General features: G+C 36.4%; 1 protein-coding gene across 1 annotated transcript in view; it reads left to right on the plus strand.

Annotated features, from left to right (window-relative positions):
• IMMP2L (inner mitochondrial membrane peptidase subunit 2) overlaps positions 1-26835 on the plus strand; it is a 438966-nt gene that overhangs the window by 333436 nt on the left and 78695 nt on the right. Inside the window, exon 5 of the mRNA XM_054178716.1 lies at positions 6251-6353. Coding sequence (XP_054034691.1) covers positions 6251-6353 — 103 coding nt within the window. The remainder of the gene's footprint in view (positions 1-6250; positions 6354-26835) is intronic.

Genomic DNA, 26835 nt, shown 5'->3' on the forward strand with positions numbered 1-26835 from the left:
CCTGTTTTTACAGGTATAAAATTTCCAATTTGACAACAGTGATAGGGTTTGGTAATTTTGCTGAGATGACCTACAATGATGAGAAAAATTTTACCTTGGTAAAATTATGAAGCTAATGATAATGAATCTAATTAATAACTCCAATCTAATATATGATATCATATAATATGATATTGTTAATAGCTCTTAATGATATTAGCAAAATCATGTCATGTTAATTAATAAAACTTGGGAGAAGGTAATTAAATGATGCGCTCATTTGGTTAATGGGACTTTTATCAAAAGAATCACACTGAATAATTTTCATAATCTTAACTTGAAAGGGCAGTGTTAGCAGTTAGAATCAGACAGATTCACAAATGAAAGACTGTAGTAGAGAAAAATTAGATATTGTATGTTTTCTTTTTGATGAATCAGTAAGCCGGTTAGCCATTTAAATAAAGTGAATGCAATAGATCAGATGTTGCTCCTTTTTACAACATAATTTCATGTTTTGTCTTTGTGTTAATTTATCCTGAAAATAATTATGATTTTTCTAGTTAAGAGAACATGCTGAGATGCCAGCAGAGGTTCTCCAGAGATCATAGAATCATAGAATTGTCAGGGCTGGAAGGGACCTCAAAGATCATCTACTTCCAACCCCTCTGCCATGGGCAAGGTCAACTCACACTAGGTCAGGTTGCTTAGAGCCCCATACAGCCTGACCTTAAAAACGTCCAGGGGTGGCACTTCTATCACCTCCCTGAGCAACCCGTTCCAGTGTCTCATCACCCTCAGGGTGAAGAAGTTCTTCCTAACATCCAATCTGAATCTGCCCACTTGCAGTTATGCTCCATTCCCCCTAGTCCTGTCACTACCCAACATCCTGAAAAGTTTCTCAGTAATGCAGTAGATGTCATATCCCTGGAAGCATTCAAGGCCAGGTTGGACAGGGCTCTGAGCAAACTGATCTAGTTGAAGATGTCTCTGCTCAGTGCAGCGATGTGGGACTAAAAGACCTTTAAAGGCTGTGTGCATCAACATTATCTTCATTCTCATTTTTATTAAAGCAGAACAGGTTTGGGGTTTTTTTGGATGGTAGGGTTCTAGATGACTTCTGTAGTCTTATGAATCTACTCAGATTAAGTTTTTTTCATCTAGTCTCATGTCTTTGAACTAGCAATATGTACTAATTACTATGCATAATAAAAATATAAAATATTTTAAAATGCAAATATCATTTATAAAGCACCACCTGACATAAAATAATAGACATTTTAAATGCACTTCACAGTACATGCTCAGGATATCGTTCAATAGTGAATTATTCAGTTATCACTGCATTAACTACTGCTTGAAAGTCTGAGGGATGTACTTAGATATATTTCAAACTGGTTTATCACATTGGTATATTCTGGTCTTAGAATTCATGTTGCAAGTTCTCTTTGCTCTGCCAACGTAGCTGAATGTAAGTCTCAGGTTTTATTAACCCATATAAAGAACAGCTGCATTAGTAATAAAATTTATGCTGGTCTGTATTTAAAAATGTTTCAAAATGTTTGCTAAAGCTGGCTGCATTTTACTGTCCTACAGTGGTGGTATAATCATGTTTGTATACTTCACTCAGTATGGTGTATCTAGCTGGTAGAAATACAGGTCAAAAGTTATCACATGCAACACATGATGCATGCTTTTGAAAATGTAACCAACTTTCACACTGCAGGTAATTGGTGAAAAGTGTAAATGTGAGTATCTGATTAGATTGCCTTTTAATTTAAGTTGAAATGCAGTTACTTTATTGAATACTGTGGGTTTTAAAAGTGATTAACTGCTAGTTTTAAGAATCTGGTGAAGCAAATAATGGCTAAATAATTATTTTGTTCGCAATGTTATGCTTTATGAGAAATTACCTAATTAATAAAACACAACTACAAACAACTCTGATACTTTCCAGATCAGACATCTACTTATTCTTAGCACTGCTCAGTCACAGGAGCCTGCACTGGTACATCACTTTGCTATGAATGCTTTAGCTGGGGAAAAGTAAATTAAGTGTGTGTGAAACCCACAAGGTTTAGGCACTCAAAAATTTGCCCGAGTATAGGCAAAGGAAATCTCTGCCTCTGTAATGGTTTCTTCTAATCTCACTGGAGTTTCATGTTTCAGATTCTGTCATTCTGGGATGTCTTCTTTTTGGGGTCTCCTTCTCAATATATCAGATCTAGCAATGCTCCAGAAGCAGTATCCCAAGCACAAGGTCTCCTCCAGCAGTTTCCCAGTTCTCAGTCTTGGATGTATGTTTTAAAGTCAGTCTTCTCAACATCTGACTGATCTGCAGCCTTTAAGAGAAACACGTTTCAGCTCTGTTGCAAAAATTAATAGCTGCACATGAGCAGAGATTTTCTGTAACCTAAATGACATATTCTCATGCACAGTCTGTTAACCTGGTCTTCATTAAAAACAAAAATAAAAAAAAAATTGAGTTGCTTCACACACATAGCCATCTTCTAAAAGCAGCCAATTTAAATAAAAATCTTGTGGTCAAAGGAATATAGTGTATGTAAGGGGAAGGTTAAAATAAAAAGACATAGATGATTGTATGTGTGTGTTGGAAGAAAACATGGAGATTTCTTAGCGGCTGCAAGGTGTTTAGTATGATGTGGAAGAGACCCTGTTGATGATACTAGCACAATTTACATGATGTATGAAAATAATGTTCATGCCTTGGTATGTGGGTGTCATCTAAAATTGATAATGTTGCTGGGTTTTTTTATTCTTTGAATTTGATGAAGATGGATGGATGTGGAAAATTTCCACGTATAGCAATTTATGTTGTTTGGGAAAAGTTGTTAAGTATGATAGAGTTTGTTTATTATCTCATGTGCAAACAGAGGAAATAATCTACAGTGTCTGTTCCCTGATGACACCCAAAGGTATGCAGATTGCTGAGACCATTTGATTCCTCAAGGTCAGATCAAACTGAAGGTAGTAATTTCTCATCCAACTTATCTGAGCCAAGTTCCTTGCTTTGGCACTTGCTACCATATCCTAAAAAAGCAGATTTTCTTGCTTGTGGGCAGGTGGTTAGAATACCATATAGAGCTCATTTTTGACTGTCAAGATTGAAATTATTTCTCAGCCAAGGATAGATGTAAGTACATCTGTTAAGTATTAAATCATGGAGGAAAAAACCAACAACAACCAAACCCCCCAAAAAAGCCAAAACAAAAGAGAACAAAACAACCTACCCCCCACTCCCCAAAAAACCCCAAGGAAACAAAAACTCCAACAAACCAAAATGAAGAGACCTGAAAATGTTGCATAGGTTCAAAATTACCTCAGATGTAAGAAAAAAAAACCCCAAACAAACAAATTTTAGGAATTTGTGTAAAAATAGCTAGAAAGATAGATGTAATTCCATTATATTCCTATAAAGGAAATTATCGCAGCTCTTGTAGACTGTTTATAAGCCAGTCAGATTTTAACAGCTTGAGCAACAGTAGCATAGGTGTTTGATACTAACCTGTCAAAGACTTTGGTAAAACCTGAGATATTTTTCTGCACACACCATTATCCTTTTTAACAGATGCTTGAATACTGTACTGTGTATCAAAATCTGGGTAGTTGAATGTCTTTACCTGTGTTTTTCTCAAAGCAAAGCTTTCAAATGTGATGTATATGAGTTGTTAAACAGTATTTTCACTTCAAAGAACAGGTATTAGGCAGTGAAAGACTACTCTTTATTAGTGGAGGCTTTCTTTTAAAAAATGTTCAGTAATTATAGCTCACACTAATGAACTGGATATGAAATTAACAAATACTAATTTAATTATTACTTACATCAATTGTTCTCCTAAGAATTCATTCAGACAACCGCTACATTTAATTAAAGACTTAATGTGTGAGAGCTAACAGAGGTCAAGACTACAGGCAGCCAGAGAAATGAGAGTAAGAATGCCCAACTAAGAAAGAAAAATAGGTTTTCACACTACTTTCAAAATATACAGTACATTGTTGACTGCATTGCTATTGTAGCAAAGGCCCCTCAAGATTTGATGTAGAATTCCTTGATGAGCTAGTCATGCTTTTAATTGATATGTGGCTTGAGGATTTCATGTTTTGCTGTTATTGGAGAGTGCAAGAAACATTCCAAAGTCTTTGTTCACTTTATAGCCTGTTATTTTTTCCACAGAAGTTTTGTTTAACTGGTATTTATTTACATGATCCTAAATCTAAAAGTGGATGTCAGTTGTCTGCAAAGCTATCCGTAATGAAAAAGGGTTGAGGCAACATCTCTTCTTCTCAGAAAGGATGTTATACAACTTGTGTTATTAATTTGGCCTTGTAAGATTGCACTAAAAAATGGATGATAATTTTCTTGTCTGTCTTAAATGGCTAGGTAGTGAAATGAATGAGTTGCAATTTGTACGCTTGGAGCAAGAGCCGTATTACCAATGTAGCCCACACATGTGGTCACCTCCTTAAAATTTAGGCCAGAGATTGACATGTTTAATTTCTGAAAGGTTCATGAGAGAGGAGCAGTGTTGCTGACTAAATGTTTTTTTTTTAGTTCTTAAATAGTAATTAAAAATAACCTACTGTCATTAACTGAATATGACTTTCTGAAGCCTATAGCCTGGTTTACTTGCATAAATCATTTATTGATCTGTTGTGGAGTAATTCAAGAGTGAAATTATCTTGAAAATCCAAAACAATGTTAAAAGTAATGGATGATCCTATTTACTGTAACATGAGTTTACTGTTGTGCTTTTTTACTAATTCATGCAGTGAACACCTCAAGGAAAACTTTTCAAATTTCACATGCATTCCGCAGGACAATTTTAATACAAAGATTGCTAAAGATAATGCAAGGTTCCTAGGACATTTATGCAAATACTACACACTCATTTTGAAGGAATTGTCTTAGGAAAATATACTTTCTTCCCTCTCTTTTGTTCCAAGGTTTACAAGTGTTTATTGTTTATCATATGTCTTGATTTTTTTTCCTGTATGACCTAATGTGTGCAAAAATCTGATGCGTTATATATCCCACACAGGAAATGGCAGAAGGTTTTCCCTTAATGCTTTTATTATTACAATAAATTTTAATTCTGTTACCTCTAAATCAAAATTTGTGGTGTATTACCCATTTTGACTTGTGAACAACACTGCTTAGTGTTGTTACACAGTTCATCTGAATTTCCTGGTGAAGGTGATGTTCTCTTTTCAGTTGATTTTCTTTAGTTTTAGAGTGTGTTCTTTCTGCCTCCTGCTTTGGGGGCATATCTTCTAGACACTGAAAAGTAATGAGCATCTGGAGACAAGATAGATCAGTTCTGTTTCTGTCTATGTCTATGCACAGACTTGGTTATCTAAATCAAGCTGATCGGTATCACTAGCCATAGTCCCATCTGTAAATGCTTCACCATGGCAATCACTTGGTGTACCTGATCACTTCTTTGCACAAATGACTGCAGAATAACAGACCCCATAAAAAAAAAAATGAAAAGAAAAAAAAAAAAGGCAAAAGCACATATGGAATTGTGAAAATGACAGCTACTCAGAAACTAAATACAGGAATTTTGCATACTCTGCACCTCAACTTTAGTATTCATCTGTAGTTTGTAATTTTTATAATATGCTGAGGCTCTGCTTCAGTAGGAATTTCTGTGGAAAATGGCTTCAACCATCAATGTCATTTTTTTTGCAGCCCTTGTCCTTCTCTCAGAGATTTCTTTCAAGTTTATCCTGTTTAGCTTGTTACAGCTGAAGATATCCTATCCCCAGGACATAAAAGCATTACAGGAATCCAAGCTCTGAATCTGAGGCCAGTTCAGATATGCCAGACTATTTGTGACGAATACCTGACACTACCCCAGAAGAAGAACACTGGCAGTACAATATCTTTATGTGACTGCAGTGTGTCCACTGGTTATTTGCCTGACATATAGTCTGACATATAGTTCAAAGAATTGTTGCTACAGAAAAGGAAATAGGAATCCTTTAATTATATTTAATGGTAAAGTCTCTTGTTCCCTGTTGTGATGTGATTTCTGCCAGTGTTGTAAACAGCTCATACAAAATCAGTATCTATTTTGACTTAAGTAGCACGCTTGAAGCCTAAAGGACTTCAGCACAGGTTTTTTTAAAGCAAGTGTTGGATGGGATTCAAGAACAAATTCCAAACCCGTAAATATGTGAATTTTCCTACCAAAACATTATTTTTATTTTTAAATTATTAGCTGCTTTTTTTTTCTCCCATTCTTTGTAGAACCATTGGGTACAAAAAGAAGTATGTGAAAGTTCCACATGGGCATATTTGGGTAGAAGGTGATCACCATGGACACAGCTTTGACAGCAATGCTTTTGGCCCGGTAAGTCAATTCTCTGCATATCATTTACAATTTGCAACTGAAAAGTAGTGCACATCTCCTGGGTGATTAGTGCAACACAGCAAGTATGACTTGATATCCATGGGACAGCAATGTGCCCTGGTGGCCAAGAAGGCCAGTGGGGTCCTGGGATGTGTTAAGAAGAGTGTGTCCAGCAGATCGAGGAAGGTTCTCCTTCCCCTCTACTCTGCACTGGTGAAACCTCATCTTGAGTACCATGTTCAGTTTTGGGCTCCCATTTTAAGAGGGATAAGGAACTGCTGGAGAAGGTCCAGTGGAGGGCTATGAGGATGGTTAGGGGACTGGAACATTGCCTGATAAGGAGAGGCTGAGAGACCTGGGGCTTTTTAGTCTGAAGAAGAGATGACTTAGAGGGGATTTAATAAATGTTTATAAATATCTGAAGACTGGGTGTCAGGAGGAAAGGGACAGGCTCTTCTCACTTGCTCCCTGCGATACGACAAGGAGCAATGGATGTAAGCTGGGGCACAGGAGGTTCCACCTCAACACAAGGAGGGACTTCTTTACTGTAAGGGTCTCAGACCACTGGAACAAGCTCCCCAGAGAGGTTGTGGAGTCTCCTTCTCTGGATTTTCAAGGCCCGTCTGGATGTGTTCCTCTGTGACCTGAGTTAGATTGTATGGCCCTGCTCTGGCAGGGGGGTTGGACTTGATGATATCTTTGGGTGTCCCTTCCAACCCCTGACATCCTTTGATCGTGTGTGATCCTGTGATTGTGATTGTATTTTTGTTATTTTTGTGATACTTATTAGGCCTTATGAAATATCTTGGTTAGCAGAGATTGAGTTAGCTCTTACCTATTATACAAAAATTAAGACTCCTCTTCGTTTCCCCACATGGAGGGAGAAGTAGCAGAGATTTTAAATTTGGAGGGATATACTGGAGGAACATCCAAAGGGCAAGCCAAATCCCTGTAGCTGACAGATGGTCCCTGAGGACATGTTGCCTGCTGATGTAATATGGAATGGTTCCCTCCTGGGAGCACAGTCTTGCTTTAGTGCCAGTACTGGGATAAAGAATTAGGAAACTGTGTTTGTGCGTAGTAATTGTTAACTCTTAGCTTGATCCATGGATGATCTTAAAGGTCTCTTTCAAACAAACAAATTAATCTATTATTCTATAAATATGTAAGTTCTCTTTGTATAGGTCCATTTTCATATTAATGAAGACAAAATGTGACCTGGAAAGATATTCTTTACTATCAAAAGGGTGCATCTGTTCATCAGGAAGACAGTAAATTCATTCTCTGAGCTCCAGTTTTGGTTTGGTTTTAGTTTTGTTACCCTTGGTGTAGATTCTTGTTTTAACTTAATCTTGCATGCAAGAAATAATTTCCTGCTGTGGAAATACAAATCCATTTTGCTATATTTCTGTGCAGGTTTTTGACATGTGTCTGCAAGAGAAAATTCTCTTCTAATATTATGAAAAAACAATCAATAGTCACAGGGAAGTTGTCAAGGCTTGATATTTACAGCCTTATTTATTTCATACAGAGCTCATTCCACTTACTCTAATTGAATTAACAGTAACAAGGACCTTATAAGTTTGACTGATTTCCAGAAGTTTAGCCCAATTATTAACTTTAAGCAACTTGTTCTCAGTAAAAAGTACAAAAAAGGCCTACTGTCTGGTGTGGGGTATGTGAGGCCATTCTCTCTTTTGGTCTGTCTCAACCCTTTTGTGTTTGTATTTCTTGCTATTTTTAATTATTATTTTCCTGATAAAATCTCCCAAGATTTCTAACATCTAGTTTAGAGGTTCTTTCCTGCAGGATTTAATTCAGTCTATCCTGTGCTGTTATCTCTTTCCTCTTTTAGTAGGTTTTTCCTGTTCTATCTCAGTCTCTGTTCCCAAGATAAATCTTAGTCATACATAAATGTATTAATCTTTTCCCTTACAAATATGTTGCCAATGTAGACTCAGAGCATATGAAAACATTAGCATTTGGGCACTGGTTTCAGATCTACAGCAGCTCACACAGAGGTAAAATACTCAGTGTGGGTACCATGCACCTTTCATGCATGATAGCATCTTAAGTAAATCTAAATACCCTCAAATTTTTATTCATATTCCTAATGTTTATACATATTAGAAAATCAATTTCACTGGTCTTTGTCCTTCCATCACTTATCACTTGATAGCTAGCATTGGACAGTGTGCCACTTCTTACAGCAGTGTCACCTATAGAAAGCTAGAAGGACAGTTTTTTATAGTGAATTCTTAAGCTTTCTTCAAGAAGAATGACCTTTGCATTGTGTTAATGAATACATTATGGGCAAGTCAGCTGTCAATAGGTCTTTTCCTCTGAAATGAATTAGAGTAGCAATTGTTAAATGCAGGCAAAAGTGGACAGAAGAGATCACAGGGCAGGAAATTAGCTTGAAAATAATAAAATATAGAACATTTGCACCTGCAGAAAATGGAGTATTTAGAAGGACGTACTGGACTCCAGTTTCATTACCATTCTACCAACATGTTAGATTTTAGGTTACTGGGACATTTTCTATTCCTCCATATGCTGTACTCTGGAGATCACTCACACAAGTGAATTAATATATTAAAATCACTTTCTTCAAGCCATTTGGAATGTATTTTCTTAAACACTTTTCCTCTCATCACACTGCAGCAGTCAAAAGGAACAGACTGCACAATAGTAAGAAATGAATCTATTTTTCTCAGTCCCTTAAAATTTAGGTCACTTAAGAGACTAGTTGAAATTTTGTGAGTGTCACAATTTTGACTTGCAAAATCAAATATATTTTCTTGGATCATAAGATTCAGTAAAAATAGTGTATTTTTATAGTGGTTTGTGTTAAAGGCTACTATTTTTCATCCAGTCTCACGGTGGAAAGTCATATACAGTGTAGGCAGCTAGACACACTGTTTTCTGGGTGAGCTTAATGAGTTACATGGGGCATAAAAGGAAATTGGATGGAGAGATGTTTTCCTGAATTGTGTAAATGAAAATATTTTAACTAACTCTTGTAATACTTCTGTCATTGAATAAAATTCATGCCTCCACTGATTGTACAAAAATACACTGTTTTCTCTCAATATGATAAAAAAAAAGATAATTACCTTTCAAAAATATTGGACTAAAGTAATATATGATTATTGTATGTTGTCTTTAAAACTATATCTTTTCTGTGATGCAGAATGTCAGGTGTTATGTGAAGCTACTGCTTTGATACTGCTGTGTTTCAGGGTTTGAAATGTAGTCTCAGGCTGCGCCAGGGGAGGTTCAGGCTAGATGTTAGGAAAAAATTCTATACAGAAAGAGTGATTGCCCATTGGAATGGGCTGCCTGGGGAGGTGGTGGAGTCGCCATCACTGGAGGTTTTCAGGAGAAGACTTGATGGGGTGCTTGGTGCCATGGGTTAGTTGTTTAGGTGGTGTTGGATTGGTTGATGGGTTGGACGCGATGATCTTGAAGGTCTCTTCCAACCTGGTTTATTCTATGTATTCTATGTATCATGTCAGCCATTCGTAATGCTGAAAATAGCTGTTTTGAATAGAAGCCAATAGTTATACAGAGAATTTGCATCTTTTTACTATTATTTAAGGGCATTAAAAAAATGCACGTCAGTGGAATTTTATTTCAAGTACCCGGACTAGAATAGAGATATCTACTCAATTGTCTGTTTTCAAATTCATACAGAATGAAGTAAAGTTTTTATGCTATTAGCTTGGCTGTCCTGTATTGGCACACTGCTGGAACACAATAATGAAGAGTTTATATAATTATATCACTTTAAAAAAGTTTCTCTCTCATTATTTATTTATTTATTTATTTATTTATTTATTTATTTATTTCTGGTATGTTTCCTATTTTGAGTGCCCTTTTTACTATGAGCCCATGATCTGCAACTTTACTATTGTTGTCAATGCCTCTGCTTTCTTAGATGTGTGATGCAGAGGACACATTATAAAGAATTGCTCAAGTATTAAAGTCCTCTGCATCTTCAAGTTTCTTAATGATTTTAAAGGGTTAACTTTAAAATGCCAGATCAGTTATTGTCTTTGATTGCACAGCCAGAATAATACCAGCATAAAAAGAAAAAGACAATTTATATCCTGGCTCTGACACTGGCTAAATCAATGTAAATGTCATTATACTTTGTCAAATTAAACATGTGAAGTTAACATCCAGCAGTGCAGAGATGCAACCAATGTGTAAGAGTATCTAAGTACCAATTTATTAATCAGTGACTACTATAACTGAGATATATATACACACTCCTAGAGGTACACACATGCAGTGAGTAGCACCTCAGAACTAAAAAAAAACCCAAAAGATATTTCTGCAGTGATTGTAATACTCTTATTACTACATTTCTCTGCTTCCAAATGCCTATGAGCTGAGGATATGAAACAGGTTTATATAATTAGGGCTTGAAGTCAATGGCAGTTTTTCATCTGTCTTGTAAAGGACCTGAACAAAAGCTCATTACAGTCAATGAGAGATTTCTATTAGCTTTAATGGCTTTGGATAAGGCTCTTTATGAGTCAAACTTCACAATCCAGTGTAAGGGCAAAAAGGCTATTATCCTTGTTATCTTCTTGGGAAACGTGAGACACAGGTAGTTTGAGTAATTGTCATAAAACATCCTTTTTGCCTCAACCAGGTCCCTACCCTAGTCCTTCTACTAAACATATATCTGTCTTTTAATGTGTTTACTCTCAAAACTAAATGCTGTTGAACCTGACTCTGGCTTTTTATTCTATACCAGTTTTCCATTCATAAACTTCAAATGAGCAGGATGCTTTTAGTCAGCATTACTGTAGAGGCTGTTTTTACGACTGTCAATATAAGCAATATGCTACTGTAATTTGATATAATAAACTATCCGAAAAGCATTCCTGTCTGCTTTCTCTTTCAGCAGCACAAACCTGTAGGCTGTGACTCAAAAACTCTATAGATAGAATAACATTCAAAATAGATGAATATGCTGAGTTTTGTTAGTTATTGGTCATGTTTAATCTGAAAGCCTTCTATGGTGATGTGACTGAATGGTTTGATGCAGGGAGAGTGGTGGATGTTGTCTTCCTTGACTTTAGTAAAGCTTTTGATACTGTTGCCCATAACATTCTTGTAGGCAATCTCAGAAAGTGTGGTTTAGAAGAGTGAACAGTGAGATGGATTGATAACTGGCTAAACAATAGAACTCAAAAGGTTCCAATGGTGCAGAGGCCAGTTGGAGACCTGTAGCTAGTGGTGTTCCTCAGGAGTCAGTGCTGGCTCCAGTCTTGTTTAACATATTCATCAATGAACTAGATGGAGAGATGGAGCATACCCTCAGAAAATTTACTGATGATTAGAAACTGAAAGGAGTGGCAGACACACCAGAAGGCTGTGCTGCCACTCAGCAAGACCTGGACAGCTGGACAAAGACTAACCTAATGAAGTTCAACAAGGATAAGTGTAGAGTCCTGCACCTGGGGAGGAATAACACCATGCATCAGTACAGGTTAGGGGTTGACCTGCTGGAGAGGAGCTCCACACAAGAACCTTGGAGTCCTGATTGGTAATGAGTTATCCATGGGATAGCAATGTGCCCTGGTGACCAAGAAGGCAAGTAGTATACTTAGACACATTAAGAAGAGAGTATCCAGCAGTTCAACGGAGGATTTTTCCCCCTCTATTACAGCCCCTTATCTGGAATATTGTTTACAGTTCTGGACTCCCCACTTCAAGAGGGACAGGGAACTACTTGGGAGAGTTCAACAAAGGGCTATGAGGGTGGTTAAGGGACTGGAGCATGTCTCTTATGAGAAATGACTGAGACACCTGGGGCTGTTTAGTCTGGAGAAGAGAAGGCTGAGTGGGGACCTTATCAGTGTTTATATATATCGGAAGGGTGGGTCTCGGGAGGATAGAGCCAGTCTGTTTTCAGTGATACTCAGTGATAGGGTGAGGGGCAATGGATGTAAACTCAATGACAGAAAATTCCATCTCAATATGAGAAAAAGCTTTATTACTGTGAGGGTGATGGAGTACTGGAACAGGCTGCCTAGAGAGGTTGTGGAGTCTCCTTGAGGTCTTTGAAACCCAAAAGGACACATTCCTGTGTGACCTGTGCTAAGTGGTCCTGCTTTGCAGGGGGATTGGACTCGATCTCTGGAGATCCCTTCCAACTCCTAACATTCTATTTCTATTTTAATTTGTTTTTCAAAGACTATTGTCATCTCAGATATAAGGTGTAAATAGTATAACTTTTACAGCTCAATGAGCAAATTCAATTAATAAGTGTGGCATATTGTAATTATTTTGTTAACCTTATCCAATATTTCTGTCTATAACTACTGTTACTGAATACAAGTAGTCAAAACCAGAATATATGAAAAGTTCATTAATTAGTAATGTGAACCGAAATAATACACTTTTAGTGAAGTGCAGTGCATGACTGCTGATAAAGGAAATACTTGAGCCAAGAGTTCTGCAGCCCATGGGAATAGCCTTGCTTCATGTGCTCTCTATTCTAAGAGACTTTTCAGAGGGCAACTGAAGGAAGAAACAGACATCTTTCTGCTGTTCTGGATTACTTACATAATAGCAGCCAAAGAATGCCTCTTGTCTTAAACGTGCACATCATCTTGGTGATGATCTTGCCATCTGCTGAAGCTTTGAATTTATGAGCTATAAATTAATGCAGGAATCACATATCTCTCTGAATTGGAGCAGCCTCTAAGGAAAAATGTGGGAAGAGTTTAAAAGCTCACAGCAGTGTACTGAGCAGCACCATGTTAAATTTGCACAGTAAGGTGCATAGGCAGGGCATACTCTTCTCACAGAGAATTCTGCCAGGTCTCGAAATACCTGGTGACCCCATTTGTCTGCCCATACTCCAACCAGCCATTCAGAGAGGCTTAAGATTAATAGTTTCAATAACAGGGTCCTAAACCCTGTTTTGTCATCTTTTAAACTGAAGTCAAGAGAATGTAGTCAAGTGTTATGAAACCAAAGCATGATTTAGCAAGAAAACATTTATCTGTGCATACACTCGTAAAGTTAATGTAGATGAGGATAACTCTGATGGCAAAGTAGTCATTGAAGACTGGAATGTCCTGCTGTGGACTTGTCTGCATCAATTTCCTAGCTGATATTGCAGCTCCTACTTTCTTTTGGCTACCACTATAACCAGTACTTGCACCTTCACTTCACTATGTAACTGTAGCCTCAGAGAGTAGCAGGAGTCTTAAGGGAGTGGTGACATTTCTACTTTTTCTTTTGGGTCTTTAAACAGGATGTGCAGTGCAAATACACATTCAATGGCACTCTGTAATATTTATCTCTAGCCACCGGCAAAAGTTAAATAGGTAAAATTACAATGAGAAAACAAACCCTTTGCATATGGACTAGGAAGTGATCCATAATAAGTAGCATGTATGCGCAGATTGAACTTGTGAAAGTGTTTGATGGGTAGGACATTATTTGTTATGACTGATGATAGATAAACCTCAAAGGGTAAATATGCTTGTTCCTTTCAAGAGAATATTATATGTGAGATGCAAATTTGGATGGTGGCTTGTCTATTGAGAATGACAGTTCACTCCAGGAGCTGCTGAAGGGGAGCCTTGATAATAAGATTGTGTGGCCTCACTGTCCATTAAGTTACCATGACTAACCAAATTTGCAGTATAAGGATAAAAAAAATTCCTTTATGGATGTCCTTATTCTCTTGGAAAGTAAAATATTTAGCCTGATTTTTGTCTAAACCAATGCATAAAATCTAATCTTTCAAGCAGCCAATCAGCAATCCAGACAGGCCTTTCTCTCTGTACCATATCTATCTATCTGAAGCAATCCTGACAATGTGCTCAGAAGGCTTTTAGTTCTTTTTGTTATTCAGTTAATATAAATAGTAGCACACTATGTAGAGGAGAGGCTTCAAGAATGGGGCTGGTTAAGCCTCGAGCAAGGAAGACTTTTTGGGGTGCTCATGGCTGTCCTCACCTACAGCACAACATAGGAAAGGCACACGTGACAGGCACAAGTCACAATGTGGAAAATTTGGAATAGATATTAGGATTTTTAAAAATAATTTCTCATTAAGGGGGAAGTCATTCACTGATTATCCAGAAAGTGTCTGAAATCTCCATTCTTGGAGATGGTTAAAACAAATCTGACTGGACAGGACCTTGAGCAACATGAATTGGCCCTGCTCTGAATAGGATGTAGGACTCTGTGACCTTCCTATCTGTGTATCTATGAAAATGGTTTTTATTTTGTCAGTAAACTGCCCTGTTGAGAACAACAAACTTGTCAGCTTAGTATCCTACCTCTTAAAACTGATGGAGCCACATTTATCAAAACTGGAAAAATGGTAAATATATCTACTATAGTACTACTTTCCTATTGTTGTATTCTCTCTGAGGATTACAAAACATATCAAATTTCACTTCAGATTGTGCAAACTTTATCTACATTCCTTCTGTTCTAAAAAGAAGAGCTTGGAAAGTATACAGCGTAGCATGAATCCTCCTGACTTGGCCATGTTTAAAGTTCAGTTCTAGAGGTGTATCATGCAGCAAATAGAAAACAGAGTTAAATCACTAGGATCCCGACCTTACTAAAGGCAAGAGACTGCATGATTCGCACGGCTTCTTTTTGTTTACTGTGTGTCATTTCTCTTTCTCTCTTACTCTGAAAGGCTTATCGCATAAAACACCTCAGTTAAACTGAATAATCTTACTGATTGTAGTGGTTCATTGGAATGATACCCATTTCAGTAATATCTTAAATCTTTAAATAGTCATAACTTTATTGTGGTAATAACTGTATTCATGATTGTTATTGAGGCTATCAAAACATTTGTTTAAACTGTCCATTTTCTTACAAATATGGCATGGAATGGAGAGATTTATGGCTTTTTAAGGAGGGATAGAACTATTAAAATATACAAATAGTTTTCTGATGAACATAATCATGGTGTTCCCTAGTGGAACTTTCAGATTGAGAGCAGACTTTTAAAGTTATTTGTTCTCCCTCTCACTGCAGGAGAGACATATAAGAATACTCCTTGAGAGGTAATTCCCACAGAATGATATATTTGCTGAGAGGAATGATGACCTAACAGAATACTAAATATACTTACAAAATAAATTGTAGAATATATTCCTTTTCCCTTGATGGTTGTTTGAAACAAATTAATTACAGTTTGTTATAGTTATTACAATTTCCTTGCTCAGAGGATTTGAACACTGCAGATTAGCTTTTATTAGGGTTTGAAATTTTGTGTTCATTTCAATTAAGAGCTACTGCAGCTCAATGTCAGAGCAAGGAATAAGTACAACTGTTACAATTCTCTTCTAAACCTTGAGATTTAGAAGAGTTGTGTATAATACAAAAAATTATATTAGTAACTAATACTAAAAGTATTAGTAATACTTCCTGTGTAGTTAGTGAATATATTTTGCTTCCTCTTCCACTTATGTACAATTGATGGAACTATAATATATTTAACTGCATTTTCTGCAGAGCAGAACCCTCCAGTCAGGTGACCAACAGTTTTCTATGTTTATGTCCTGTGGAAAACTTTGAACACCAGTGATACATAACAATGTCTGCATGCTGTAATATCTATAACTCACTGTCACAGTTTCTAATTGCAACATTTTTTAAAGTTCATTTTTCCCAATGCAGCTATGCCATTTTAATGAATTGTAATGAATACTGTTCTGAAATAGGTATGTATTAGAGCTTATATCAGTGTTGTCTCTTCTTTTTTGAAAGGTATTTTCTTGAAACTGGGAGAACAGATCACAGATTTTAGGAAATGTTAACTTGTAAGACTAATATTTGTAACAGTATGAAGGTTGTCAGAGATGAGTTTGATGGATAAAGAGTCACCCTCAGAGGTATTAAAAGTGATTTTAATATGAATCTGTAACTGTGACTTACAAAGTCCTATGGCAAAATTCACTGCATTACTTAGTGTGTGAATCCTACACTTTGAGATAGCAGCAACTTAGGGTTTGGTAGCACTACTATGCAAAATCACAAGGACAAGCTGTATGAATTTTTAGCAATACTTAATCATGGGTCAATTAGCAGAATGATTTGATAAAATTTATCATCACTGCGGCCTAGTTAAAAGTTGAAAAATTACAAGATTCACACACAGCTTATGACAAAGTTTCCTAAATCAAATCACACACACACAGAGTTATAGAGGTTAATGTATTTTGTCTTTGCAAGTTGTGATAAATTGCTGGTATGAAGTATCTTCCAAACCTCACAAAATCCATCTGTAGTAAATTACTATTATTCTTCGTCAGCATTTTTCAGCAGATGACCTTTGACCCCTTTCACTTTCTTGACATCTTTCAATGAATGATCTTCAAAATGTTTGCAAAATTTATTTTTTGAAACTTTTGTTAAATCTATTATTTGTAGTCCTTGTGAAATGTACCCTCAGAGGTGTTCCAGTTCAGGGGGAAGATAAAAAGTCACAGCTGGCTGGTATCCCAGAGAGCTCTGAAGGGTCTCACTTAGATTTACCGTTTATAGGAGAGGAAGATGATTGCATTTGGTTGGTATTTTTCCTTTCATTTGGCCGTAATTCACTTCAGGTAGTTCTGTCTCTTTCCAAGGCAGACTAGGATCCAGCCAGCAGATGCTCCTTAGGCAGCTGGAGTTTCAGGTTCAGGTAGGTACAAGTCACTGCACTTGTAGCCAAGACAAGAACACAGCATTGGCCATCCTGATATCACAACATGGGCCAGAGATTCTGTACCACCATAGAGGTGGAAGGGAACCAAGGTACTAGTTAACATGACATGATAAAAAGATCTGATATTTCTTTCTTACCAAAGCTAGAAATCTGAAGATGATCAATGATTTGCACTTTGCAAGCATGGTTCTTGGATCAGTAATGGATCAATAATCAGAAAGAGAGGAAGAAAGAAAGAAGAATGTACTGTCTACAAAATATCACTTCCACTTGTAGTGGCAATCATGGAATTTTAATAATGGAAATCTGTACATCAGCAAAAAAACCCCAAAATCTTTCAGTGTTTAATGATGCTAAAATGAATAATCAGGTGCTTTATTAAGTCACCACATTGTGTTTTTAAGAGCATAGTAAATGGTCCCTGCAATCACTGCTTTGCAACCTTTGAATTAATGTAAGTTAAGTGATACTTATGTAATTCTGCACTTTGTTAGAGCTTATTAAAACCTTTAGTCAATGTTGCAGAATATACCTTTGACTTGGTACTCACCCAAGGGGGAAAACTGAAGAGTACTACCCTGCCCGATTTTACTTTTAGATCACCTCATAGGGACTCAGATTTTTTTGTGGTTAAGCCAGTCATAAGTTTTCAAGCTCAGCTTCATCCCACTAAAAATGCTCTAAAGATGTAACAGAATGCCTAAAAATCCTAGCTTCCTAGCAGTTTAATATTTTTATTTCTCTGTTTTGCCTGGTTATATTTGTAGATTTCCCTAATATACAAATTAAAATTCAGGCTTAATTTGCAACTTGTTAAAAAACAAGATTTGTATAATTTAGATGCCAAAATAACAGACTCTTGGATGACTCTGTAACAGATGTGAAACTGATATCCAACATTGAATTTTGGCCATATACATGCTCTATCTAATGAAAGCCAGGGGAAGCCAATGACCAAAACAACATGTAATACACTGAAAAAGGAGAGGGATCAGAAGAAGTAACTACCTACAAAATTCTTCATGACTGCTGCTTGGCAGGTTATGGCTCCATCTATTGTAATAGCTGCCCTCACATTTCAGAGGATTTGGCAAGAAGAAAGAGCATACCAGAGGACGATTGTTTATAATTTTGGTGTTTAGATAGAAAGATACCAGAATCACAACCATGATCCACTAATTCAAACCTGTGCTTCGAAATGTTACTAATATAGGTTTCCACATGTATGATAAATCTGAAATGCCTGCATTACTTCTACAGACAAAATAGTAACTAAAATCAACATACACTTTGCAGTGAAAGTATATATGCTCCCCCAAAGGTTCCTGATACTGCTGTAGCCACTATGTTCCCTGTATTCTCAAGCTGCAAAGATATAAAAGACTCCCCTTTGCCAATATATTGTCACTAGGATGTGTATTTTTTTCTAATAAGTCCTGTAATACAGAACTTGAGGAACTGCTTCATAAATACATGAGCTATGTCAGTTAATTTTGGAGACCATCACAATTTTGCTTGTTTCAAAGAAGGCATAAAATCAGAACCTAATACATTTCTTAATTAACATAAGATGTGATTATACTTTGTGAATGGAGGTATGCAGAGAGTAAGTTACTGACAACTATTAAAATGTTTGTAGTATCTGAGTGAATTGTGTTTTAAATTATGGTCAAGACTTTGGTATTACAAAACAATTAGTTGTTAAATGACAAATGTTTAGATTGAACAGGACAAAAACCACTAATAAAGAATGCAGTCTTCATGCTTACATTGAATGATGAAAGTTAGGAACAAATGTCTTTTATTCACTTTGGATACTACTCAGGAATCTCTTGTATCTTTCTATATACCATTTGCTCTCAGCTACTCTTAGATTCTTCCTGTAAATATCTCTTGTAACACTATCTCAGTTTCAACTAGCAGCAGTGGTAAATGTGTTTATTTAAAATTTATAGTTCTTTTCTTGTATTGCTGAATGCTAGGAATTACTGGTATTGCTGAATGCTATTAGCCCCGTTAAGTTGTGCACATACCAGCACAAACCAGGTATGTTAGTACAGTGGAACCTTCCTTTCTGAGAAATGGATTGTATTATATGTTAGAAACATCTCATCTGCCAGGTACAGTCACCTTCCTTGTCTATTAGCCCCAGGAGGAGTGCTACTCAGCCCTTGCCCAGGCTGAGCCCTAGAAGCTTCATGGCTGTGACATTTGAAGCCTCTGCTCTCAGATCTAGGATGCATGTCCTCATAATCTGTTTAACATTTTAGCAAGATTTCAAAAATATGTTACCTTCCTGGATTAATTTAAAGCTCCATCTTTATTGTTCTGCTGTGCAGATGTGTGTTTCTTAGTGTTTAGTCATGACACTTTTATGTCAATCATTAAGAACTTGGAATATTCAGATACAGCCTTCAAAAACTTGGTGATCTTAATGCTCTTGGATAGGATCTCTGGGCTGCAGTAATTCTTTTTAGCATCTGATAGCCAGCAGGCTTACTGTCTTTAAGGAATTTAGGGATGAACTAGTTTGAATGTTTGAAAAACAAAGGCTTCAAAGCTAAATATTATTCACATATTCAGTGGATTTATAGGAGCCAGATAAAAAGCTTTGTGCTATAAGGCTTATATTTATTTCGTTATCTAATATTCAGTCTTCCCTTGAAAATTTGATCAAAAGAAAACTTTGTCTACTTTTCACTGCTCACAGGCCAAAGCAGACTATGCTGTATCAGTATGCTTTCAGGGAACCTTTGTCTTTCAAAGATGCTGCTGCCAGTGGCCTATCATGGCATTTCTATATTATCCTCATGTAGGGATTATCTTTAACTCTGTGCAAGCCTCATGACCTCTAAGACTTTTGGTTTTTTGGTGGAAAACTAGCGCCTAGAAAACGTTCCTTTGGTACACCAGATGTCTTTACCAAGCGTTTGAGATTACGTTCACTCTTGTGGATTGTTTCCATTGTCACAGCATCATTCTCTGTTTTCTTCTGCTTGATTCAGGACAAAAGTCACCCAGGATAGTACTTAACTGATAAACTGAGTTCACATTTTTCCATAAATACAGAAGTAAATAATATTCCTTTCCTGACTGTTCCAAAGAAAGGTTTGAATAATGTTGGCAGCAAACAATTGGTGTGGCTAAGAAAACTAGGCACTAATTTCAAGAAAAGAGTCTTGTGTTGTTCTTTATGCCAAATCCAAAATAATTCTTAAGGTAAATTCACCAAGTAGAATAAGATATGGGTCCCACAATAGCAGAAGCAAACTCTGCATTTCAGTTGGAGCATCTCATGTGTCTCATGTTAACATTTACAGGCAGTGTAAGTTATATTGAAGGCCTTATATATAAAACAGCTGTGTTTTAGTTTGAAGTTTTAGGATATGCATCACCCTGACGTAAGCCATGCAGTAAAAACAAAAAAAAAGAGAGAAGTATAACAGGCTATCTATCTCCTCCCTGCTTTACTTTCAGAATTCTCTCTTCACACATTTTAAATAAATTCATTTGACAGTAGCAAAAAATTATAAAGGTGTTTATGTTACTTCAGCAGTAAACTAGCAATAGGATCATGTCATTTGAATTTATCACTTGTCTTCAAGTGTGTGAAATCTTGGTTGTTAATCATATTGTAATATATATATAGAAAAAAACTGTGGGGTTCACAGAGGGAAAAAAAAAAAAAGCAAAAGAGAAATTGTCAGCTGCCAGCTGAATCTTCATGTTTGCCCTGACTTGCAGAGTTTTAGTGAATCTCACACTACATGAACTAGAACAGCACAGTAACCTTAGCTTTGCTCTTGTTAATGTCTCTCAAGTTATTAGTATTTTATCCCTCAAAAAGAGCTCTGACCCAGACAACACAATGAGTCCTTGAAATTATAACCTGAGAGACAGATCCTGTGAAACCAAACTTAACCTCTACAGCTAGCTTTAATCCTACTAGCATAAATCTGTGTTTCTTAAGAGGATATCTTCTCAGTACTCTGAAGTTCACCATATTCCCGAGTTACAAAAGAAAAGTGCATACCTCTTTACCTTATGCAATGAGGTTTTGCACATAGGTTTTTGCAGAAAAAAGTAATTTAAAAATTGGAATTTTGCATCTTTTCCCATGATAACTTCTCCAGAGACAGAAAAGTTGAGATAGCCTAGACAGATGACATATTAGAAAATAATTGTTAAAGAAATAACTAATCTTCCTTGGGCACTGTTACCTGCAGGTGGGCCAAGTTATATAAATATCTCTTGTTTATAAGCTCAGAAAGAAAGAAGTACAGACTCTCCTAGTTTTGCAAATCTGATTTTTTTCCCTTTCTTGTCAAGATATTTGAGGTCAAAGAAGATAGAGTATTTTAACAGAATCAAGTTTTAAAGGGCATGATCTGTTGAAAATCTGAGTTGACTTTATCAAGTGTAATTAAAGAATTAGCACACTTATTACCTAAAGAGGTGAGCAAATTCTTCCAACTCAGTGACAAACATGTAAGTAAAATAAACATAGATATTATTCTTCGTTGGTCATGATATTATCCAACCAACATTCTAAATCTCTGTGTAATTCAAATTCTATTCTTTTTCAACAGGACTTAATAGGATGCAGCCTTCTGTAGCATGGTGGTTTCATTGTTATTCATTATGATCTGGTGGTCTTGATAGTGTCTTGCTAAAGTAACAAATACTGGCGTTACAAGATTAACAAGAGTGTGACACCTTTAGGTAAAAGAAACTGATGCATTTGATAAAAACAGGATTTGATTATTTTCAGAATAGCTAGGTCTGTTTCTACTAACCATATAAATTAAGGAGAAATAGTTCTCTCTACCACTAGAGACAACAGCAGATAATGATGATATCTGGAAAAGATTCAGTTATCATGGGAATAAAAACATTAAGTTTGTTCTTCTGTCAGAATTCCACTTTAAAGTCTGTCTTTCTGACTCTCCAGACGAAGTCCCAATCGGCATTTAAATGTGTGCATTCTAGAATGATATTCAAAAGCAAATAAAGCTATCAAAGTTTCATATGGAGAAAAAGAACACAGAGATGCTGCTTATAGATTTTGGAATAAAAAAAATAAATTATGCCTTTCAAATGGAATGGTGCCTTCTTTCTGGAGAGTAAATTTTTCATAGAGTAAGTTTTACATAGCATTAATGACTGGTAGTTTTATATTTACATCTTCTCTGCCACCAAAGGAAAACTGAGGATTTGTTTCCCATTAAATCTGGAACTTAATAAAAGATATCTTTTTTTTCCACCCCAGTGTTCTGATTGTTTTGAAATTTCAGTGAAAGTCCAAATCAAGCTCCAGCATTAAGTGGACTTTCAGTGACAGTCTACTAATGAAATGACATTGAGTAAACTCAGAGATTTTTGCATTAGATTTTTGTATCCTATATAAATATATATTCCACTTTAAAAAAAAAAGTATAACCCCTACCCATGGAGTCCTTGGGACAATTACAATGGCTTTATTACCTAAGTCAGGAAAAAAACAAAACCATGACTCTTGTAAGCTAGAATGTGTTGGGTTTGTGTCTGGTTTATACAGTATGTTAAAATGGTAAAAACTCTGCGGGACTCACTGGGAGTTTTGCCAGAGAGTTCAGTGAGGTCAGGACTTCAATTCCCAGCAGGTTTTTCCTGCTGACGCTCTGCTGCAGGCTTATAGCACCACAGATTCTTCTCAGCAAGGGATGGCACGCAGCTCACCTTTCCATGTCTTTCTCTAACCCCTGCCATGCTCCATCTGTCCAAAGCTGGCAGAAGCTTCAGGGAAATAGATCATATCTTTTTCACACAATCATGCACCAGAAGAATCTTGTTCTTGTTTGGTATTTAAATCTATACTCTGTTATTCCCATGTTAATTTGTGTCACATAAATGCTAAATACATAGATGAAGAGCTAAACTTGTTTTAATAGGAAGAACCTTCAAACTACCATAGTCAGAGGTAGCACTGCTTGTAGAGACTGTCTGCCAGTACTTGGGATTTGTTCTAAAAGCCACATAAGATTGCACAGTAATAAAAAGGACTGTGTACCACAAGTGGCATGACTTCCCTAACATCCTTTCAGTTGTCTACATCACAAATGCTTGCAGTTTCTGAACTGTTTGTTATAATTCACAGCCTCTGTTCATCCCAAGCTAAAACATGAAAACAGCTGGCAAATCGCAAATACATTTCCAGTTGTTTTAGTTGGTTAGAGGTACAATATCAAGCATGAAACACAAAACCAAAAGTCCCTTAGGGTTCTGGGTAATTAACCAGAAGCAGACATAATGTGGCATTGCTAATCCACTTATATTAAAGGGAAAAAAATTTTGTAATAGTAACAACTTATATTATGCTACCTGAATAAAACTCAGAGAGAGCCTCTTAGGATAAATGCTTTTTCTAATTAAATTTTTAAGTGCATTTGTCTTTATTTAAAAAACAACAGCAACAAAACAAAACAAAAAAAAAAACAACCAACCAACCCCACCCCCACCCCCTGCATTATTAGTTTTTGGAGTTTTATTATGGCTTTTTGTTATATTTTCACTCTTAATTCAGTCCTATCAATACACACTATTTCACATTTACCCACAGACTAAGGTCAGGATTACAGAATTGTTATTAAGTATGAAAGTGTCTTTTAGGCCATGTGCAATCTCAGCTAGTTTGTCATCTTACTTATTTTTCTTCTTGTTTTGAAAGAAGATGTAATACTCATGGCTACTTTGGATTTTTTGAGCATCTGAGCAGCCCTACATACATTTGAAAGTGTTTCCTCTCACGATAGTGTCTCCTGAAAGGCATTTCATCTGTTCACAGCAGAAGACACAATAGATTTCTGTTTATGTGTACAATGAAACAGAAGTAAAGATAGCATTTCTGTAACACCTTCTCTATTTCAAGGTATTTCAAAGCACTTGAATAAACATCCCAACTGGGTTCAATGCTGCTGCTGTGTGTGAGTAGGCAGTTGCAGGAGCTCTTCAGGACTACATATTTAGTAACAGCACAAAGACAGGCATTTCAGCTAGTATAATGATAGAAGAGTTTTTGAAAGTGGTGTGAAAATGTGTGCAAGGAATTTTGCTGTGGGAAAGCAAGCAACCAGGGAAAACTAAAAAACTCTATGAGAGGCAGAGCATGTTTTAAAAACATTTTCCTCACGTATAAAAGATGTAAAAGATTTCATGATTATAAGATGTTTTGTGCTGAAGATGTTTTCATGTTTAAATAGCCCCTGCTCTCTCATTTTATTTTACATAAAACTTTGAAGATCACCAAAAATATAAAACTAGCTTTATGTTATACTCTTAGAGATCTCGGCAGATTGGACAAAGAGGTAAAACACTGTAGACACTGAATTATCTTTCATTACTGAATGTGACAATTTCTGAATATCCAAGAGAGTATGAACTTCATACAGATTTGGGATTGCTAGTATATATTCTCTAAGCTGTCTCTAAGCTGCTCTAACTGTCAAATTAGCACCTTTCCTCCACATTAGTCTTGCATTAACTATATGGATATCTGTATAGCTAATTATTTCACTGCTGTCTTTTTCTGACACATTTGTCAAATTCCTAGCAGGTGCAGGCTAGTAGACTGTCCCAAGGCAAGCACTGTGGTCAGTAGTGCATCTGAAAGGTGTATGTATGATATTTGTAGCAGAGATAGAAAACTTCATAAACTAAAAATGCTTCAAGAGACTTGTCCAGAAGCCAAAAAATGCCAGTTCAAAAACTATTGGGCAAAAAGATTTTATAAATAATGGAGAAGTAAGGCGAGATGTGTATTTCATTCAAGCATGTTTCATTCAAGTATGGCGTGCATTTCATTTTCATTTAAGGACAGGGAGGTGCTTTGAGGCAGCCAGCATGGCTTCACTAAGGGCAAGATCCCTCTGACCAGTTTAGTGGCTTTCTGTAGTGGAGTGTCAAGGGGCCAACGGATGTCATATCTGGATTTCTGCAAGGCCTCTGACACAGTCCCCCACAACATCCTTCTAAGTTGGAGAGATATGGTTTTGATGGGTAGACTGGTGGATAAGGAATTGGTGAGATGGGTGACAAGTTGGTGTCTCTCAGAGGTCCATACTAGGACCAGTAAGTCACTTAATAATGCTGCATACCTGATTCTTTCAATGGATGAAAGTTCCAAAGAAAATCAGAAAACTTGCTGAAGTCCAGTGAATTCTGAACAAGTCAGTGAATTCCTCTGCCAGGGGAGGTTCAGGCTGGATGTTAGAAAAAAGTTCTATACAGAAAGAGTGATTGCCCATTGGAACGGGCTGCCTGGGGAGGTGGTGGAGTCGCCATCACTGGAGGTTTTCAGGAGAAGACTTGATGGGATGCTTGGTGCCGTGGGTTAGTTGTTTGGGCGGTGTTGGATTGGTTGATGGGTTGGATGCGATGATCTTGAAGGTCTCTTCCAACCTGGTTTATTCTATGTATTCTATGTATATGTATAAGCAGCAAGCATTTATAAGAAGTCTTGCATTTTAAAAAAAACCTAACCCACTTTTTACTTTTTTTTCTCCTGTGTTTATCTTTCCTTCACCTTTTTTCTCCCTTTTTCCCTAAGAACAAAAGAAAATACATTTTTTACAATGAACTTTATGTATTTCTTCTCTTTTTAAGAGAGAAATCTGGGTGGGTTTTTTGGTTAAATTATACAAATTGAATGAGTTGATTTTTCTTAGTGTTAAGCTTTCTGAATACCCCAGACATTTTTATTTTAATTTTTTTAAATTGCTTTGGACTGCTGTAATGGAAGCACAACCAGTTTTCAGTGATGTCTTGAACCACAGGAAGAAAGGGATCTCAGTTGTCTAACTGTCCCCTTGAGGAATGCTTCTTATTCTTCCTAATGGAAGTAGCAGTTCCCAGACCTTGACATTAAAAATTCAGCTTGGGCTATTAGAGGTTCAGAGGGCATGTGGGCTAACTTTCAAATATTGCCTATGGTTCTTAGTTTGTTCAACTAAATTGCCTCCAAAGAATCATTTTTATGGCTTTACACCACGACTTTACATTACAGATATTTATACTACTTTTTAATTTTCCCCTTTTGTGTCACTTACATTTGACTTCCTGACTGTTCCATTCTTCAATGTGAGTCAGTCTCTGAGATATTCAGAACAGAGTGCATGTTCACACATCTGCTAAAGCTTCATACACCTTGGGCACTCTGTAGAAATTAAGAAAATACATTTTCTAAAATGATGAAACATGACATTAATATAGAAAATGTCAGTCACTCATTATATTTTGTCAGTTAAATATTATTTTCTGTGGCAGAGTTCAGTGCTTAATAATACATTGTTCTAGTCAGTACTGTTTAAAGTGCACATGATTCATACTAAACCTTTATCTTAGCTGATAGTGAAGCAGGCACTTAGCATTTTCCTAAACCAAATCTCAGTTCAGAAGCTTAATATACTTCCATATTTACAGCAATAGAAAAGAATATTCTGCTTTTTCCGAAGATTTATTTATCTCAGTTGTATAGAAGAGGTTTATGCTGCCATTGCTGCAGTTTTACAAGATCTACTGAAGCATTATTTAACAATGTGCAGGGTGATAATGCGGGATTTGCATATATTGGAAAATATTTCCTATTTAAATTCAGTTTAGAATTAAAAAGTATGTTTCCCTGCATAATGAAAACATATGAGAGACAATGTTGCTTGGTAGGAATATTAAGCAGCTTTGCACAAATTCTGTCATTTGGAGATATGTAGTAGTAACGCTTTTTGGGACAGGTTGGAC

The sequence above is a fragment of the Dryobates pubescens genome, chromosome Z, assembly GCF_014839835.1.
Source record: "Dryobates pubescens isolate bDryPub1 chromosome Z, bDryPub1.pri, whole genome shotgun sequence".
Classification (NCBI taxonomy): Eukaryota; Metazoa; Chordata; class Aves; order Piciformes; family Picidae; genus Dryobates; species Dryobates pubescens.